The 19,459-nt window shown below is 39.6% G+C and overlaps 1 protein-coding gene across 5 annotated transcripts in view; it reads left to right on the top strand.

Moving 5' to 3' along the window:
- The window catches only part of sobpa (sine oculis binding protein homolog (Drosophila) a), a 504,585-nt gene that overhangs the window by 412,639 nt on the left and 72,487 nt on the right, over positions 1–19,459 (top strand). For 3 of the 5 annotated variants that reach the window (XM_051925142.1, XM_028797627.2, XM_051925143.1), the window contains one exon: positions 13,684–18,545. In XM_051925142.1, the coding sequence (XP_051781102.1) occupies positions 13,684–15,648 (1,965 nt within the window). In that variant the 3' untranslated portion in view covers positions 15,649–18,545. Of the gene's footprint in view, positions 1–13,683; positions 18,546–19,459 lie in introns of those variants that run through there. The other 2 variants (XM_051925141.1, XM_051925144.1) reach the window with 2 other exon arrangements.

Here is a 19,459-nt window from a genome sequence, read left to right as displayed (position 1 = left end):
TGATAAACATATTATGCTACATGTCATCTTAATAATGATATTGTCTTCATATGTAAATACGCTCTTTATAAAGTGGCTCAGGTTGTGCAATATTAAAACTGTATCGCAAGTTTACAGTGAGGTGATTGTACTAATAACAAACAGTTCTACAAGGAGTACTTGATGGACTGATCGAGTGCGTTTATAGTTCTTGGGATGAAACTGTTTCTGAACCGCGAGGTCCATACAGGAAAGGCTCTCAAGCATCTGCCGTTTGAGAGCAGTTCAATAGACTGTGCGCATGACTAAGGCAGCATGTGCTTGATGCTGTATATCGATAATTCTCTTTCTGATCAGCTGCTGTACCATTATATTGTTACAGGTTAATTACAATTACTGTTAGATGCCTTAAACTAATAATAATAAATACATTTTATTGATATAGCGCCTTTCCCATGCTCAAGGCGCTTCACAGAGTCTTACAAAAAAAAACAGCATTGGATACAAATGTTTTCCTGAATAGAACAATGAAACAGATGACAAAGCATTAAATAGAATAAAGGACAATAAACCAGAGTAAAATACTAAATTCAATACTAAAATAAAAACCTAACAAATAACCTAATTTGTGATATAACAGACACACAAATTATCCTGAGCACCAGGACAGAGAGGTAAACTGAAAGAAAGGGTAGAATGTTAAGTTAAAAGCCTTCCTAAATAGATGAGTTTTAAGTTGTTTTTTAAAAGAATGAATGGAGTCAGCTGATCTAATTAATTTCAGGATGTCATTCCAAAGTCTGGGTGCTATGGAGCTGAAGACCCTGTCACCCATAGAGCGCAGGTTAGTGTGAGGCACAACAAGATTATCAGAATCAGGGAACCTTAGTAGGCGAACAGGAGTATAGTGATTTAGAAGGTCACTGATATAGTCCAGTGCAAGGCCATTTAAAGCTTTGGAGGTTATTAATAGAATTTTATATTCAATCCCGTAAGACACATGGAGCCAGTGAAGGCAAAGCAGGATGGGTGTGATGTGCTCACTGTTGCTGGTTCGAGTAAGGACTCTTGCAGCAGAGTTCTGAATCAACTGGAGCTGTAATATAAGATTAGAAGGAGCACCTCCCAGCAGCGAGTTACAATAATCAATGCAGGATGTAATAAAAGCATAGACAAGTTTCTCAGCATTAGGAAAGGAGAGGAATGAGCAAACACGGGATATGTTACAGAGATGAAAGTAAGAAAGTTTCTTAATGTGGTTTATGTGAGCGGAATAAGAAAGGGAGGAATCAAAAATGACACCAAGATTCCTTGCATCAGAAGAAGGTCTGATGAGATCACCGTCAAGAGTGACTGAAAAGGAGCTAATTTTCTTAAGTAGCGCTTTAGTGCCAATTTGCAGGAGTTCAGTTTTGCTGAAATTTAATTTTAAGGAGTTCTGCTCCATCCAGGTTTTAATTTCACTGATTTCAAGTTGTGAGCTGAGACATCTCTGATGAAGTTGTACTTTTGACATTGAAATGGAGTTGAGTGTCATCTGCATAAAATAATAATTAATAATATGGCCAAGGGAAAGCATATAAATACAGAAGAGAAGGGGTCCAAGGACAGAGCCCTATCAGTCAGATAGGACTTGAACCACTGGAGGGTAGTGCCAGAGGTACCCAGCATGTTCTCCATTCTAGACAGTAGAATGTCATGTCTGACAGTGTCAAATGCTGCACTGAGGTCTAACAGAATTAATATGCTGGTTTGTCCAGAGTCTGCTGCCATAAGCAAATCATTGGTTTCTGGATAGAATGGGAAGACAGGCAAGGATACAAAAGGATGATGGATTTATGTTAGTTGAATTATTTAGATCTTTAAATTTTATTGCGGAAAAAGTGGAGGAATTTTTCACAGACTTCAGTAGAGGAGGTAATTGGGCCAGATGCAGGTTGAAATAATTTATTAACTACAGAGAACAAAACCCTTGGGTTGTCATGACCACTTTCTATTATTCTGCCATAATGTGCGTTCTTGGCTGCAGTTAGTGCATCCCTGTAAGCCCGCCCTTTAATGGTCAGAGAAAGCCTGGATGTGAACAGTGAGGTCAGTCTTACGTGACATTCTCTCAAGGCATCGGCCAGCTGCTTTCATAGATCATAGCTCTGAATTATACCATGGAGCTGGACGCTTAAAGGAAACCTCCTTATGTTTTAAAGGAGCTGTTTTATCGAGTGCTGAATGAAGGGCTGAGTTATAGTGGTCAACAAGACTATCTAGTGTTGATGGAATAGGTGAAGACAGAAAAAGATCAGAAATGGATCCAGCAAGAACAGAGGGACAGATATTTTTAATTTTTCAGAAAGAAATTTGACATTTACAGGTAAGAGGAGGGAGAGGTAATGAGACAGTGAAAAGCAGTGCTTTATGGTCAGAGCATCCTAAATCATTGCTATAAGTGTTGCCGACAGATAATCCAGATGTGCAGATCAGGTCCAGTATATGACCACCAGAGTGGGTGGGAATATCAACATGCTGCACCAAGTCAAAACAGTCCAGTAAAGATAGGAATTCTTTTCTCAGTTTACATGTAGTAATGCCAATATGGATGTTGAAATCGCCAAGAAGAATGACTCTCTAGGAAAGTGAACTTAAGTGGGCTAATAATGCAGTCAGATCAGATAAAAAAAGACGCAATGTATTTCGGGGGACGACAGACAACAATAAGTGACACAGGACCAGATTTTGTTATTAGCTTAAGAGCCAGACACTTGAAAGACAATGGACCGTCAATGGGGATTCTTTTGATGTTTAACTTCGATCTAGCAATCACTGCTACTCCTCTGCCTTGTCTTGAGTTGCAAGGCTCTGTGAAGTGGATGTATCCGGGTGGGGTCACCTCCGTAACAGATGTAAAATCATTTGGTTTTTGCCAAGTTTCTGTTAAGCATAGCAAGTCAAGGTTTGAGTCTGCAATGAATTCTGATAGCACCCATGCTTTGCCATTAAGAGATCTTGAGTTAAACAGTGCAATATTAGCCGATGTGGGATCACTGTGCACAGATCCATGACCAGAGTTTATTTTAACATATTGCAGATTTGGCACACTGACACTCCTATTTTCAAAGCCGTGAGTAGGACGGTATATTCCTGAGCAAATGGTGCCAGTGAACTTTTCATTCGTAGCCAGGCTGTGGTGGCGACCTGACCCGCAATGTAAATATTTTGGGCACCGCACAATACCATTGTCTTTTAGGACATTCTAGTCTGACCATTTGCTCTGGACAAACTGTTTAATATGAAGGAGTTTGTCACAAGAGTATTTTAGCATAGTAGAGAGCAATACTTATCTGATAGTAGCAGAGAAGCAGCACAGCACAGCAGAGAAGGTGAGACAGGAGGATCGGGTGGCGCAGATGAGCGGCAAGCAGCACAAAAAGCATACTAGGAAATATTACAAAATGCACATGAAGATACCAAAATTTGAAGGTTCCAACATACAGCCACATACATATAACGCTGGGTATTACAAGCGGGATTGCCCAGAGCCGCATCCAGCTGAGTGTAAACCTCAGATTATTTCTTAGTCATTAAGCATGTATAGAAGAAATCGAGAGCAAGCCAGTGTATAAATTATAATCAAGAAGACAGATCATTCCCGGCTCATAGATCGTCACGGTGCAAAGAAATGTCCATAGGGCTCATCCAGTGTGCCACAGAAAGATGCAGTTGTCCCCAAGGCTGCAAACCCAGTCAAGGCAAAGTCCATAAAATTAAATCCAAATCAACAAAGTTCGAGTCAATTGCATCCATGAACTATACATACAATAAAAAGAAAGTGAACAATTGCAAAAAGTTTAAGTTTAACACAAATTTTAACGGAAAGTATTGATAACAGAGAAAAGCGGCAGCAACATGCGTGCACTAGCCCCTCCACACTAATTTTGTTAATAAACAATATGCAGTTAATTTCAGTGTATTTGATAAAGCTGCGGCAGGGATGTGGATCTAAAAAAGAAAGGGAGACCACAATGGAACAAAAGCAATGCTTTAACGCTGGATGCAGCCAGTTTACAAAACCGAGCGGAGAACTTGCGTACACCAAGCATTTAGCGGGCGTGAAAATGCGCATGGCTTTACGCCAAGTTTAGTTTTTACACATCATGATGTGAGCGTGGAAACGGGGGTACACAACATTTTTGTGTGTACACACCATTTACACATGAGGCTCCTGGGTTTGTTCACTGCGTTGTGCCCAGTGTTGTCAGAATCGCCTCTATCTGCCCATGTTTCTGAAATGTAAATGTAAGTTTGGAAGATAGATGAGCAATTTTTGTGCGTATGCACCATTTATACATGAGGCCCCAGGACTTTAACACAGTCCCTTCTAGCCATGTGGACCAGCTAAGCACAGAATTGTACAAGGTTTTTTATTCTACATTTTGTGATCAGTCTACTGGCACCTTTAAATTGGTATGGTTTGATTAAATGTGGGCAAGCACATGATTGTGAATAAACTAGCACTACATCCAGGTGGGTTCTTGTCTTACTTCTTTTTTTTTCTTTTAAGAAATGAGACATAATAACAAACAAAACCCAATCATGTATTGACATGTATTGTTAATCATGTATTAACTTGAGGCTGCGGCGCAAGATGGCTGCACCGACGAGAGCTCCGAGTCATCTCAGCAAAAAGTTATTATTTATTTTCTTATTACTCACTTTCTTTGTGTGTACTACTTTATCACACTTTCAGTATGACCGGCAAACACTATTGGAATTGCGTTCATCAGCCAGTTCGGATTTTACAACAGTTTTTGATATCACAGACACTGTACTGCCTGGAGTCTTTTGCTTACTTGCGTGACGCCGAAGGAAAACATAGAGGGGGAAACGCGCCGGAGTTCTGTGCCGAACCCGACAGAGAAACAACAAGCCTCCTCTGCCTAGCATCCTGCACGCTAACGTTCAGTCTCTGGACAACAAATTAGATGAGCTGCACGCACGGATAAAGCACCAAAAAGACATCACGAACTGCTGCGTTTTGGCGTTCACAGAGACGTGGTTGGAGCCCAGCGTACCCAACTGCGCAGTCACACCAGACGGGTTCACAGTTTATCGGGGAGACAGAACGAAGGACTCAGGCAAGTCAAGGGGAGGGGGTGTGTGCTTTATGGTTAACTCTTCGTGGGCTACGGATGTGTGTGTCTTAAAAACGCACTGCTCACCAGTTCTCGAGCTGCTGACCATTAAAGTTAGACCCTTTTACCTCCCAAGGGAGTTCAGTTCAGTTCTCCTTTCAGTTGTTTATATCCCTCCACAAGCTGATAACATCATACAGTTCATCCATAGCCGAAGCTTATCAGTGGACGCTAACTCAGAAGCAGCATTTATTGTGTTGGGAGACTTTAACAGAGCTAACATGAAGAAAGTTCTCCCTAAATACTATCAGCACATCTCTCCCCCAACAAGAGGTGATCAAACACTGGATCATTGTTACACCTTATTCAAGGACGCCTGCAAATCCCTCCCTCGACCAGCTTTTGAAAAAGCAGACCATTGCTCTATATTGCTGCTGCCTGCATATAAACAAAGACTTAAACAGGAAAAACCGGTTTACAGGGACATCTACAAATGGGACAGTGAAGCTGAGGGGGTCTTACAGGACTGCTTTGAAACAACTGATTGGCAGATGATTGAGGATGCAGCTGATGGCAACATCAATGAATTCACAGACTCTGTCACAGGATATATCAGCAAGTGCATTAACGATGTTGTCACTAAAACCTCCATTTACATATATCCTAACCAGAAACCCTGGGTAAATGGTGAGATTCGGGCTAAGCTCAAGGCGCGGACCTCTGCCTTTGGCTCAGGGGACTCTGGTGCATACAAAGCAGCCAGATATGACCTCCGGAGGTCCATCAAGAAGGCCAAACGGGACTACAGGGACAAAGTGGAGTCAAGTTACCACAGCTCTGACACCAAGTGCCTGTGGAATGGACTGTGCTGCATCACTGACTATAAAAAGAAAAACACAGTCAGTGTTCAGCCCACTGCATGTCTTGTAGACGAGCTCAACACTTTCTATGCTCGTTTTGATGCAGCCAACAAAGAACAGGTGCTATATCCTCAAGGGGGTAGTGAGTCTGTCACTCTGATCCTTGAAACGTCTGACGTGAGAAGGTCCCTCAAAAGGATCAATCCTCGCAAAGCTCCGGGACCAGATGGCATCCCAGGCCGTGCCCTCAGGGCGTGTGCTGACCAGCTAGCAGGTGTGTTCACCAACATCTTCAATCTCTCCCTGAGGCAGTCAGTGGTCCCCACTTCCTTCAAGGCATCCACCATCATTCCTGTCCCAAAAAAACCGGTGGTCTCCTGTCTGAATGACTATCGCCCCGTTGCACTGACATCTGTCATTATGAAGTGCTTCGAGCAACTGGTCAAAGGTTACATCTGCTCCTCCCTCCCCGACACGCTGAAACCTCTCCAATTTGCTTACAGAGCAAACAGATCTACAGAGGATGCCATTGCGCTAACAATAAACACTGCCCTCACCCACCTGGAAAGAGGAAATACATATGTAAGAATGCTGTTCATAGATTACAGCTCGGCATTCAACACTATCATCCCCTCAAAACTCGTCTTGAAGCTTGACGACCATCTGCAGATGGATTTTCTCTTTCCTCACAAACAGGCCCCAGGTGGTGACAGTCGGCAAACACACATCCTCATCACTCATTTTAAACACAGGAACGCCGCAGGGCTGTGTGCTTAGCCCCCTCTTGTATTCCTTGTTCACCCACGACTGTGTTGCAAAACACGGCACAAACACCATCATCATGTTTGCAGACGACACAACCATCATAGGCCTTATCACTGACAACGATGAGACAGCCTACAGAGAGGAGGTGCTGGCATTGAGTAATTGGTGCCTGGATAACAACTTGTTTCTTAACGTCAGCAAAACCAAGGAGATGATCGTGGACTATCAGAAACAGCAAGGCAGAGAGCACCAGGCCATCTACATCAGCGGCGTAGAAGTTGAAAGGGTTAACAGCTTTAAGTTCCTCGGAGTAAACATCACCGAGGATCTCTCGTGGACCCTTCACATAGACACTGTGGTTAAGAAAGCTCGCCAGCAGCTCTACTTCCTGAGGAGGCTGAGGAAGTTTGTCATAAATGCCAACATCACCTCAAACTTTTACAGGAGTGTGGTCGAGAGTCTGCTGACGGGCTGCGTTACCGTCTGGTATGGGAGCTGCTCTGCCAGCAGCCGGAAATCACTACAGAGAGTGGTGAAGGCAGCAGAGCACATCACGGGCAAGAGTCTTCCTGCCATTGAAGATATTTACCTCCATCGGTGCTTTGCGTAAGACAAGCAGCATCATAAAGGACCACAGCCATCCAGCATGCCAGCTGTTCTCCTTGTTACCGTCTGGCAGACGATACAGGAGTCTGGCTGTTTCGGACTATAAGAATTACGAACAGCTTTTACCACCAGGCCATTTGACTCCTCAACAGCAACACCTGAACACTTACATACACTTACATTACACCTACATTGCATTACATCTACATTGCAATACTCACACACAAACTGTACCTGCACACACTGAATACGGACTGGAACATGCATCTGCACTTTATGGAATATGCATCTGTACTCATAAAACATTATCTGTGCAATAACTGTCATTTGTACTTACTGCTCGTTGAACTCATATTGCTCTATAACTTCTTTAAAAACGTACATATTTTATTTTATATGGCTTGTCTATTTTTAACTTGTAATTTTTTTTTATTATTTTTTTTTAGCTTTATTGGATCTAGGCTGAGTGACTTGTTTTTCTCGTCATACATATTTCATTGTATGTTGACCCTGTGTTAACCTATATATGACAAATAAACCTAAACAATTGCAACAATATATTCCAAAGATACACCATGAAAATTAACAATCAACCTTCACCCATAAAAGCAACCTATTCAGTTAATCAGCACCATCAATAATGGTTCTTTATATAGAAAAATGCAGCAAATAAGATTTAAAGGTTGTGACAGATAGGGGGCGCTCTCGCTCCCTTGACCTCTCGGACAATACACCAGACACCAGTTAAAAATTCAAATAATATTTATTATAATAATACTGTGCACAAAGCACCCTCCACTTCACAATAAACAATACACAATCCTCCACTCCCAGACGCTTAGTCACCCTGCCTCCCAGCTCAGCTCGTCTGTCTGGGATCTCCCACAGTCCTTCATAGTCCTTGACCTGGAAGTGCTTCTGAGCCCTCAGTCCATGTGATTATCCAGCACTTCCGGGTCAGGTAAAAACTTCTCTTTTTCTTCAGCCCGGAAGTATATCATTTCTTTCGTTCCCGTGACTTGGAAATACTTCCAGGCTATACGGAAAATATAAATCCCTGGGACTCCCTGCAGCGACTCCTGGTGGTCCCCATAGTATCCAGCAGGGCTGTGCATTATAACTCCACTGTCCATGATTCCCTGCTGGCACTCGGGGCACCTCCATGCTGCAAGGAGGGCTCCATCTGGTGACCTGGGGGTATTGGCCGGGATGAATGGCCAGCCATATCTTACAAGGTATAGCACGGGTCGGTATGTGTACTTCAGAACTCCATTAGTGAATTTTTGCCAAGTTCTTAAAAACTTCTGAACACATTCTCATGAGAATGAGAACAGTTAACAGATAACAGAGAACAGTTCTTTCCCACCAAGTTATCTCCTACTAATCAGTATTCTTTCACTTACGCAAAATAAATCTTTGTGCAAATAGTGTGGTATAAGATACTACAACCAATTTTTTGCCCTATCAGTTTTTAACCCAAATATTGCTGTTAACGCTTCAGGAGTTATTTTAAATCTAAGGCAATCTAAAGAGATATACAAATTAATTTTGAACAAAATAACTTAAGTGTACAACATTCCCAGAACATGTAACATACCATATAGACATTTCATGTCACTGCTGAAAGGTTTAGCTTTGCTGTGTACATTGTTGGCAATTTTAAAGTCAAAGAATTTTAAAGTGAAAAATGAACAATTTCTGAATTATGGTGTGCTTGGCACATACCGAATTAGAAAGTATTTTATGAATGGGTATATACCATTCCTCTTCTGAAATTTTAATTGTCAAGATCCCTGTCCCATCATTCTATAAGATCATTAAGGGGTAAGCTCCTTAAGATTTTTTTTAATATATTCTGGAGATGATATCTTAATTTTCATCCAGACTAACGAGTATCACCTTAGGAATGAATATGGGTAAAAGATGAAGGAAGTGGGGCAGGTTTATTTTACCTGAAGTTTCTAATTAGTGTATGTGTCACTGGAAGATTTATCCTCTGAATTTACAGTTCAAAGAAATTATCAACACAAAGATCTCTGAATGTCAAAATCCCTCATGATGCTCATAGAATGAATACAGCACAGGTTAAAGAAGGACGAAAGAGTAAAGTATCACACATGGAGGCAACAAGTAAGAGCTCCTTGGCCTTAAAAGGTGTCCTGCAATAGTTTCCTATCTTTAGTAAAAGATAACTTGACATTTAGTATTGGCTGGAGCCAAAGCAAAGCATACAATTTGAATTCAAAGATGAATGATGTTACAATTAAGTCTTGATTCTTTAAGAAGGATTTGTTCAGATATACAAATATATGGAGGGATGTTAATCAGGGAAGCTCACATCTTACTCATAATCAACAGTACTACCAAAACCTTGAATTGGTTAGAGATTTGAAAATGAATGGTTAGAACATATCATATTCCATGACATTACTATTTTATAAAAACACAAAGCTGTTTTGCTAAAAACCAAATCAGTTTCTTGGAATACAGACTGAGGTAACATTGTGGAACTGCTATTTAAATGTCTTACAGTTTCTCCCAGTCCTAGTCCAGTGACAGAATACTGCAGATTTACTTTGGTTACAACGTGTACCTAGTATTAAATTTAATCCAGCAACCAAATCATTATGCTGCAATATTTTATCTCTGCATAGGCTTGCTATTTTTTTTCAGACAATTAACAGTGGTTCCATGACTCAGTGAAGCACAGTGAGTTTCAAATGACTGTATTTGAAGTTTAATTAGGTCATTTTGCATTTCCATTAGTGGGTTTGTGCTTGAAGCTTTTACTCAGGATGTCTTCAGAAGAAAGAAACTGATTGCAGTTTTTTATTCTTTGGCTAAAAAAGTTGCATTCATTTAGAGTAATACACAAATATATTTATTTGATGCCAAGCAGTAAAAGTTTCAGGCTGTCCAAAGTGAACTCTTTACTAGACTATTCTTGACTATGATATAAAAAAATATGTGTTTTGTCAAAAATTTCTGTACTTCTGTAGTTTACATCGGGTCTTATTAGCTCTTAGGAACATCTATTGAATGTGTTGCACAAGAACACAGTTCTGATTTCTGTCACTTTACATCTTCTAACTACAAAGAAATAATCATTAGCATTGTATGTGAAATGTCCAAATATCGTATAAACACTGTAACCAGCTATCCACTTTCTTCCATTTTTTTGTTCTTCTATAATGGGGTCACAGGGAGTAAGAGTCTATCCTAGCAATACTGGACAAAAGACAGGAACCAGCCTTGCAGAGGTTTCCAGTCCACTTAGATATACCCTGGCTACTTTAATTACCTCCCATATACAAGACATGTAAAGACCATGCAAACTCCACATAAACAGAGACTAGGCTGGAATTTAATTCTGGTCCCTAAAATCAGGAGGCAGTAGCACCAATAGCTGTACCACAATGTTATCCCATAACTAAAATAGCCTTTACATTTACATTTACATCATTTACAAGACGCTCTTATCCAGAGCGACTTACAACATTTAGCATTTACTAGTTTGCACACTCTCTTTATTTTGGAATAGGTTCCTTTAATAGTATACGATTCAAGCTGATTGGTCTCTAGTGAGAGTTGGACTTACAATCCCCATAGTTGGGCAGGCAGACAGTTGTTTAAGTCCAAAGAGAGAAATATAGCTTTTTATTGAAATTTTACACCAGCCAAATACACATGAACAATAACAGAGAAAAAAAAAAAAAACTTGTGACTTACCAAATAAGAAAGCAGTTTAAGTCTGGCACTAAGGCCTATTACTTAACACTAGAATTACCAGAGTCTACGAAAAAAACTCATAGATCTGGCCCACCATAAAACCATTCGCACCTCTCCGCCAGCGTCCTTTGTCCTCTAAATGTGCCGATAAAAACAAGCTGCAAGCAGCCGGCTATTCCATCCCCCTACCGACTTAGAACGTGCAAGACCATCTCCCAGCTCATGCCTTGATTGATTATCTGGGAGTGAAGTGGAGTTTTAGAGTGGAAATAATAGATTGTTATTTGGAACACACGCATTTCATGTGTGTTCCATTTCTACAGTAATCTGTGTAAACACATTGTTAAAACAGAAACTTTTTCATATTTTAGTAATAAATGTTACAAAATGTAGGAATAAACTATAAAATGTATGAAGCATGAAGTCCAAACATCAAATAAATACTTTCACAAAAGATTCAAGAACAATACAACAGCTTCCGCAGCATAGCAGTAAGATTTGCTGTCTCAGAGCGCAGCGGGCTTACTGTCCCTTGGAGACCTGAGTTCGATTCCCTGTTGAGGAGAAAGTGTTATTTTTTTTTCTTTTTAACCTCAAACGGACATAAAACGGATGTTAGAGCATGTGAGCTTATTCAGTGGGGCAGGATCAACGCACATGTTGATCTTTTTTTTCTTTCAGTAATAGCGCCAGCAGCATAAATCCACACCCGATCTGACGCTGTTTGTTTTCAAATAATATTGCATTAGTGCGATGATGTTTTAACATATATTGTCTCTTTCTTTCAGGTGTGTAATAGAAACCACAGCATAGAGAGAAGTGTGTACATTGTAACAGGTACACACGTTGTAAATGTAGGAAAGACGATCCTTGCATGTGTGTGAACAGTTAACATTTGAATCTGATGATTGCATATAGCGTTGAAGTTACTGCTCTGTACTATTCTATCCTCTGCATGTCCTGGAGTGCAAAAGAAACAGCATACAGCAACATGTGGGAACTGGCAAGATCAAGGAAAAAAAATACGCAGTCACTGATTACAAACCGCAAGATGTTATGTGAATGAATATGAATAATATGAATAACGTTGCATCCGTGCCACAAAGTTTTCCGAAATGTACCATACAGGTCATAAAACTAATAATTCCAAATATCAAATATACCTACGTCTGTTTTTTTTTTTTTTTTGACATCATACACCATAAGGTGCACACTGATTCAGCATGAGCAGGAACACTCAATATAACTGAATAAAAAAAAAATCAAGTGATGGTGAGATACAAAGAAAGCAGATTCGCCAGCGTTTGTGTGTCAGCTTTAATCCCTCCAGATGAGAGAATCTCCAGTTCCATTGTCTCAAAACACCACTAACATCTCCAGTTATTCCGTTTCAAATGAAAAATAACAGCGTCAGATCCCTGGGTGGGGGGGGGGGGGGGGGGGGGCGGTAGTATGTATTGTGATCGTGATTTAGAGAGAATAAAAGTAAAAAAAAAACGTTAACTTTTACAAGTCCTATAAATGTACACCATGTGTTACAGACTCAAACCAAATGTATGTGTGTACTGTATAGTATTAACAAAAAGAGCAGCTCACTACTGAAAACGGCAAATATAGGAGTGAGTGGGAATTGAACCGAGGACTCTCAATTACAAGTCAGCAAATCTTACCGCTATGCCACTGAAGCTGTTGTCTTTTCCTTGAAGCTTTTGTGAAAGTGTTTACTTGATCTTTGGACTTAAGGCTTCACACGTTATATAGTTTATGCCTACATTTTGTCATTTACTACTAAAATATGAAAAACGTTTCAGTTTTAAAAATGTGTTTGCACAGATTACTGTAGAAACGGAACACACATGAAATGCGTGTGTTCTAAATAGCGATCTATTATTTCCACTCTAAAACTCCAGCACTTCAGTCACTCCCAGATAATCAAACAAGGCATGAGCTGGGAAAACTTAGTGAACATTCTGCTGTGGTGGGGGATGGAACAGCCGGCTGCTTGCTGCTCATCTTAATCAGCACATTTAGAAGACAAAGGACGCTGGCAGAGAGGTGAGAATGGTTTTAAGGTGGGCCAGATCTACGAGTTTTTTCGTAGACTCTGGTAATTCTAGTGTTAAGGATTCAAAAATTTTCTTGTTTCCTGTGAACCTTAATTAGACGTTTATCCCCATGGAACAAGTACAAGTATTATCTAGCTATGTTTCTATCTATTTGTGAAAACTACTTTGGTTTGCACAATTTTTTCTATATTGAAGGCTTATTCTTCCATAGACTTCTGCAGCTAGTAGCACACAATTTTAAATCTATCAAGTGCACAATATTCGATGTATATACAATCTAACAATGTAGAAGCCATGTTACCCATCCTTATTTAAAAACTATCTATAAATGCTTGCTTTTGATAAGCACTGGAACCAAAGGTCTATACTCATAGGCTGGAAGTGTCTAGTGGCATAAAATGTGACATTTTAATTTTTTTGTTTACTTTATGACCATGGGGAAAAAGAGCATGGTGAATGGTGATAATCTTCACGTTAGCATTTACTTCTCCAGCAAAATTAACTTGATCCTCGATCATTGACTTCTAATCTGCACACTTCTTTATCCAACAGGTATGTGATTGGTGTAAACATATACGCCATACGAAGGAGTACCTGGATTTTGGAGCTGGAGAAAGACGTCTTCAGTTCTGCAGTGCAAAGTGTCTCAACCAATACAAAATGGACATTTTCTATAAAGAGACTCAGGCCAATCTTCCAGCTGGCCTCTGTAATCCTGGACATCCTCCAATGGAGAGCAAGCCTGAAAGTAGTGCTGTGCAATTACTGACACCTGAATCATGGAACAATCCATTGGGAGACTTGAGAAGGAAAGCTTCATCTCCTGGGATGACAATGGTTAGCCACAGCCAAACACCTGGGCCCTCAGGGACTACACCAACATCTCCCTCTGAACCTGCTGTCATTTGTTCCTCTGCCAAAATACCTACACCAGGACCTAAGCCCCATGAGAGTCCAACACTTCCGCCACCAGTACCTATTCCTCCTCCACCAATAGGGGTCCCACCTGGAAGTCCTCCAATGGTTATGACAAATCGGGGTCCCATGCCTTTACCATTCTTTATGGAACATCAAATGATGCAGCAGATCCGTCCTCCTTTTATCCGAGCCCCCCATACCCCAAGTCCAAATAGTCCTTTATCCAATCCCATAATTCCAGGAATAGGCCCACCACCATCTAGAAGTATGGGCCAAACTTCAAGCCCCATGCACAGGCCAATGCTTTCACCACATATCCATCCACCATCTACTCCAACAATGCCAGGAAATCCACCTGGTTTAATACCACCTCATCCAGGAGCTCCAATGCCAGGGTTACCTTTCCCACCAGTAAACATGATGCCAAATGGCCACATCCCAATGCCACAGATGATGAACTTTAGTGTGCCATCACTTGCTCCTTTGGTGCCACCCCCAACCCTATTGGTGCCATATCCAGTTATTGTTCCACTCCCAGTTCCAATCCCTGTTCCCATTCCCATTCCCTTTAACTCAAAGTCCTCCAGCAGCGAGGGCATCATTCCAAACGCATCACCTGAATGTGGTGAGTCCAAGGAGACCAAGTTTGTCTCGCCCGAATCCCATGGTGATGAAAACTCCAAAAAAGGGTCTTCAAAATCCATTGAAGCAACTCCAGCTTTGACTGGGCATTGTTCTAAGCAATCAGTTCTTCATGAAAGGAGCAGAGGTGAAGTAGTTGATTTGACTGTCAAGCCAGAAAGTCCAATAAAAGCCAAGCTTAGCCACATAAATTCTTCAGTCTTCTCACCAGATGGAGTTATAGATTTAACGGTAGGTCGGCGGTCTAGACTTCAACATGTAATCCAGAGAGCAGTGCAGAATGTGCAAGTGAAAGAAGAAGCTGAACCCCATAGTGTCCTCAATCTAGCCTTTCTTGGAAGAGACAGATTGGACAGCAACTGTATAGACAACTGCAGTCCTCTGGAAGGCATGACACTGCCTTGCAGTGATCCTACACTTTGTGCTGCTGCACCACAAACACAGCAGCATAATCAACAGCAACAATTTATTCTAAGCAACACAGGGACAGATTCCATTCCTGCAGCCATGTGCAATGTCATTGTAAATGGCACAAAGACTACTGAGGCTGCCAGTAAGAGTGTTTCTTCAGAGCATCGTCCAGAACTTCATAAGACATCACAGCACTCGGAACAAACTACGGTCAATGAATTGGAGTCAGTGAAGGAAAACAACTGCACAGGGGCCTCTGGCTTTCAACTGGAGCTGGACACAGGTAAGAAGGCTTCATCAGAAGACTCTCTAGGTGGTGGGGAAAAGCAGGACCCCAACCTTAACAATCCTGCCGATGAGGACCATGCCTATGCCCTTCGCATGCTGCCCAAGGCAGGCTGCATCATCCAGCCCGTGCCAAAGCCTGCAGAAAAGACTGCCATTTCACCCTGTATAATCTCAGCGCCCCTGCTCAGCGCAGGACCAGAGGACATTGAGCCACCATTAAAGAGGAGGTGCCTACGAATTCGAAATCAGAACAAATAAAAGGTTGGTCTCCTTACCTGGAAAGTGGTTTTGGCCCAATGGATTCCAGAGGGAAAGGGAAGGGATAGTGGGAGTTATGTCATTTCTCTTTTAATGCTCTAAGCATAGATTGCCAAACCAATCTTAAAAATAAAGGATAAAGCATACCCGGTAAACATGTTGGTGAACGAAGGATAAATTATTTATTTTTTTCCCCCCCCCATTGTGGTTTTATTCATTTGTATCTGCTTTTTCACTTCTGTTCTAGCATTTTCCATTCCAGACACAGAAGAAATAATATTATTAAAAAGGCTTTATCCTATAAAATGCAAAACAAAGGAAGAAAGCAAACAGTTGACAGAGTATTTGTAAACTAAAATTATTGAAAAAACACTGAAATGATTGACATTTTGCAGTTCTCTTCTATTTTAAAACATCATGCATTAACTGAAAGCAAGTTATGCAGTTTTGATACAAGTCTCCTTGCTGCTGGGAGTTTACAATGGGCATTCAGTCCTTGCATTTTAATAAACCATGTATTATTCTCTTACAAAAATAAATAAGGAAAAACATGCAAGAAATTAAATAAATAAAAAATAAACAATACAGAAACTAAACACATAAAATCAATCAACTAATTCAGCTAGGAAGATTAGAAAAGAAAAATTGTATATTTCACCTCACTCAAGTTAGAGGCACTTCATACATTGGACAGCAGTAAACTGCTAATTATTTACCCCCCTGAAGCTGATATAATGACAGTTAAATGAAATCTGGATAGAGTTTTTGCTTCTGGTCACTTACAGTTCAGTATTTAAAAGCACTGCCATAATGTTACAACAGTGACAGCAGAACGGCTGTGTGCACCTATGTTTTACACTTCAAGAGAGGCATCATTTAATAATACAAAATATAAAACAAACAAATGCAGTTAAATATCATTTTTCCAGCATTTTTCATTTGTGACAATTCAGATGTTGTTCACAGAGTTCAAATAAAAAAAAGCATAGTAAGATGGGCAAAATACATGTGGTAAAGGATAACCTAATATATTATGAAATTAACATGATACCAGTTCCACACCAAAACTGCGGTATTGTAAGAGTTCTTTTCATAGAAACTGCCGGTCTACAATGCCACTTTTCCACTAACACCAGAAACCATAAAATTATAATAAGGCTGACAGCCTTATACCAGATGTTTTTCCCCTATTACACCCAAGAACAATAAAACCCTAATTATTTATACATTTACAAAGGTATGTTAAGATAATATGACCATACTTACCCAAACAGAAAATATGGGAGGAATTGCAATGTTAATTCTCATATTTCAGTACTTTTTTTAAGTCTTATTTCTTAACCCTATATATTACATTGCAAATGATGCCAATTTCTTACAGATTCTATGTTATTTGCCTAAATTTTGCACATTATTATGGATTTAATATCCAAGTCATACTGAACTATGTCATCACGCCAACCTGCAATATAAGCTTGCATTTTGCCTATAGTCCATTTTACAGCAAAAGGTTTGCATGATACAAAATTAACCAAAGCAACTAAAATAATTAAAAATGACACCCAAAGCAATAGTACCTTTTGATTTGTACGATAATACAGGACGAAACCAGTCAGTGACTACAATATCCCATCTTCGCTTTCCAAAAGCATTCCAATCAATCAGAGCTCCTTTTATGGAGCAAGGCTTAGGAGAGTGATACTTAAAAAGTGGTTGTAAGGACCTTCTTAAAAATTAAATGCAGGTAACATAGGGAGTAGGCATAGTCTAGTTCCTAAAAAAGAGCAGCATTAAATAAAGTTACAAGCTCTTTGCATATCTACCATGTGCTCCCTTGCTCATCCCAAATTCTAATTCAGATTTTTATTTTTTTTTTTAAATCACAGAGGCCATTACTCCCTGCTTTATAAACTGTTCACCATGACATCATTTAGCTCATACATCAGTTTTCCTTTCACATAGACATTTGTTCTCAAATTCATTTTCTTTGCAAAAAGGGTTTAGTCATAAAGGTAACTTTTCTCATATGAAAATTAATGTCTTGTTCGCAAAGCTTTTAGGTTGTTAATAGCTTTTAATGGATCATTTTTAAAATACAATGGCAGTTTTCTTTACTCAACAGGCCTGGGAAATGACACCAAGAACATGGCTAATCTATACATTTATTCTAAGTGAAAATAATCTATGCTTGGACCTTATCTTTGGGTTATTCTGCCTATCTCTGTGACCTTTTTTGGCTTTAGGGATTCTCCTACACCTTCCTCTGACCATCAGTTGAACATACACATAAAAAAGCATGTTCTAAACTCCACTGAACCCTTCTGTCTCTGCCATTCTTCCCACATAAACAGAGTGTCAGCCAATGCAAATTAATTAAGAGCAACTCGACAAACCTTCAGACTCCCTTGTGTACATTTATGCATGCTGTCGCATACGTATTCATGTATTTTAATGACACAATTCACAGCAGTCACCCATAAGGAAGTGCACATACTGTACTATACATATTGTAAGAAAAGCACATTTCTGAACACATGGTTAATTAAAATGGCTAAAAACAGTGATCAGATTCTATTGATATGTATTTTCCAAAGCCAGTCTGTATATTAAGATTTATGTTAGTTTTCAAAAAAAACAGAGTGACTAACTACCTGGCAAATAATTCAGTTGAGTACTTTGTTGCCAATTACTTGTTAAAATGTTATCAAGATTTTTTTGATGTATTTGTTATTATTGAACCTAAATCCATATTAGTTAAGGATTATTCATTTCCCAGTTAAGATGCCTAAGTGACTGTTAAAAATGTTCCTGAAAAAAAGATGTGCATACGGACCTGTCTGAATGTCTGTTTTGTCTGTCTACCAGTCTGCTTTTTCATTAAAACAGTTTATTGTGCATTTGTAGGTTTTTTTTTCTTTTCTAAGCCTTTCCATTACATTGTTGCTAATGGCAAATAATAGGCTGCAACGGTCATTATGTTTTATCAACTCCTGCTGCACATTTCATAGTTCTTCATAGTGTTTCTGAAGGACAGCCAGTGCAGCTTGTTTACTGAGCCATGAAAGCCTATAGATGTTAGACAATATTCCTTTTGTTACTTAAATAACCTACTCTCCCCAACTATGAACAATGAAACTAAACCTGATGTTCTTAAAGCTAGCTTTACGTTTGTTTTATAAACTCTGATGTATTACAAAGCTTTAAGATATTAATCTACATTATAAAATACAATACGAAAGCCACCAATAAATGAGATTGAAGTTACACGTTGTAAATATTTAGATAACACAATTTCTTTCAAACTGGGAGTGCAGAAACCTATCAATGCACTGCATGTCTGTATCAGCAATTGCTAAAAATGAAAAAAGGAATGACTGTTTTAATGATCTAAAATAAAAGTGACATTACATGTATAAGGCTTCAATTATGGATGTTTGCCTTTGTGAAGGAACAGACATAAGATATAACATGGCATATGAGAAAAAAGGGAAAAGCGTGGAAAAAATGGTAGAGAAGTAGAACAAAAATCTGTTAACTGATAGTGCAGCAGTATAAACAATGAATGGGTGAGAATGAAAGAACCATGTAAAGAGAAACACTAAGCAAGACAGCGAGTATAGCCACCAATGTTTTTCTTTTATACCACAGCAGTCTGTGAATCACAGTAAAATTACACATTGACGAAATCAATTAAATGTATTATATGCTTCTCTTTTTTCTTCTTTCCTTTTATAAGGTGCATTTCAGCTGTTAACCATTGTAATTAGTCTACTTTATTATCTTGTAACACAGTAAACCAACAGTCAGCGTG

Source organism: Erpetoichthys calabaricus, chromosome 3, assembly GCF_900747795.2.
Source record: "Erpetoichthys calabaricus chromosome 3, fErpCal1.3, whole genome shotgun sequence".
Lineage (NCBI taxonomy): Eukaryota > Metazoa > Chordata > Cladistia > Polypteriformes > Polypteridae > Erpetoichthys > Erpetoichthys calabaricus.
This window is presented reverse-complemented; position numbering and strand designations above follow the sequence as displayed.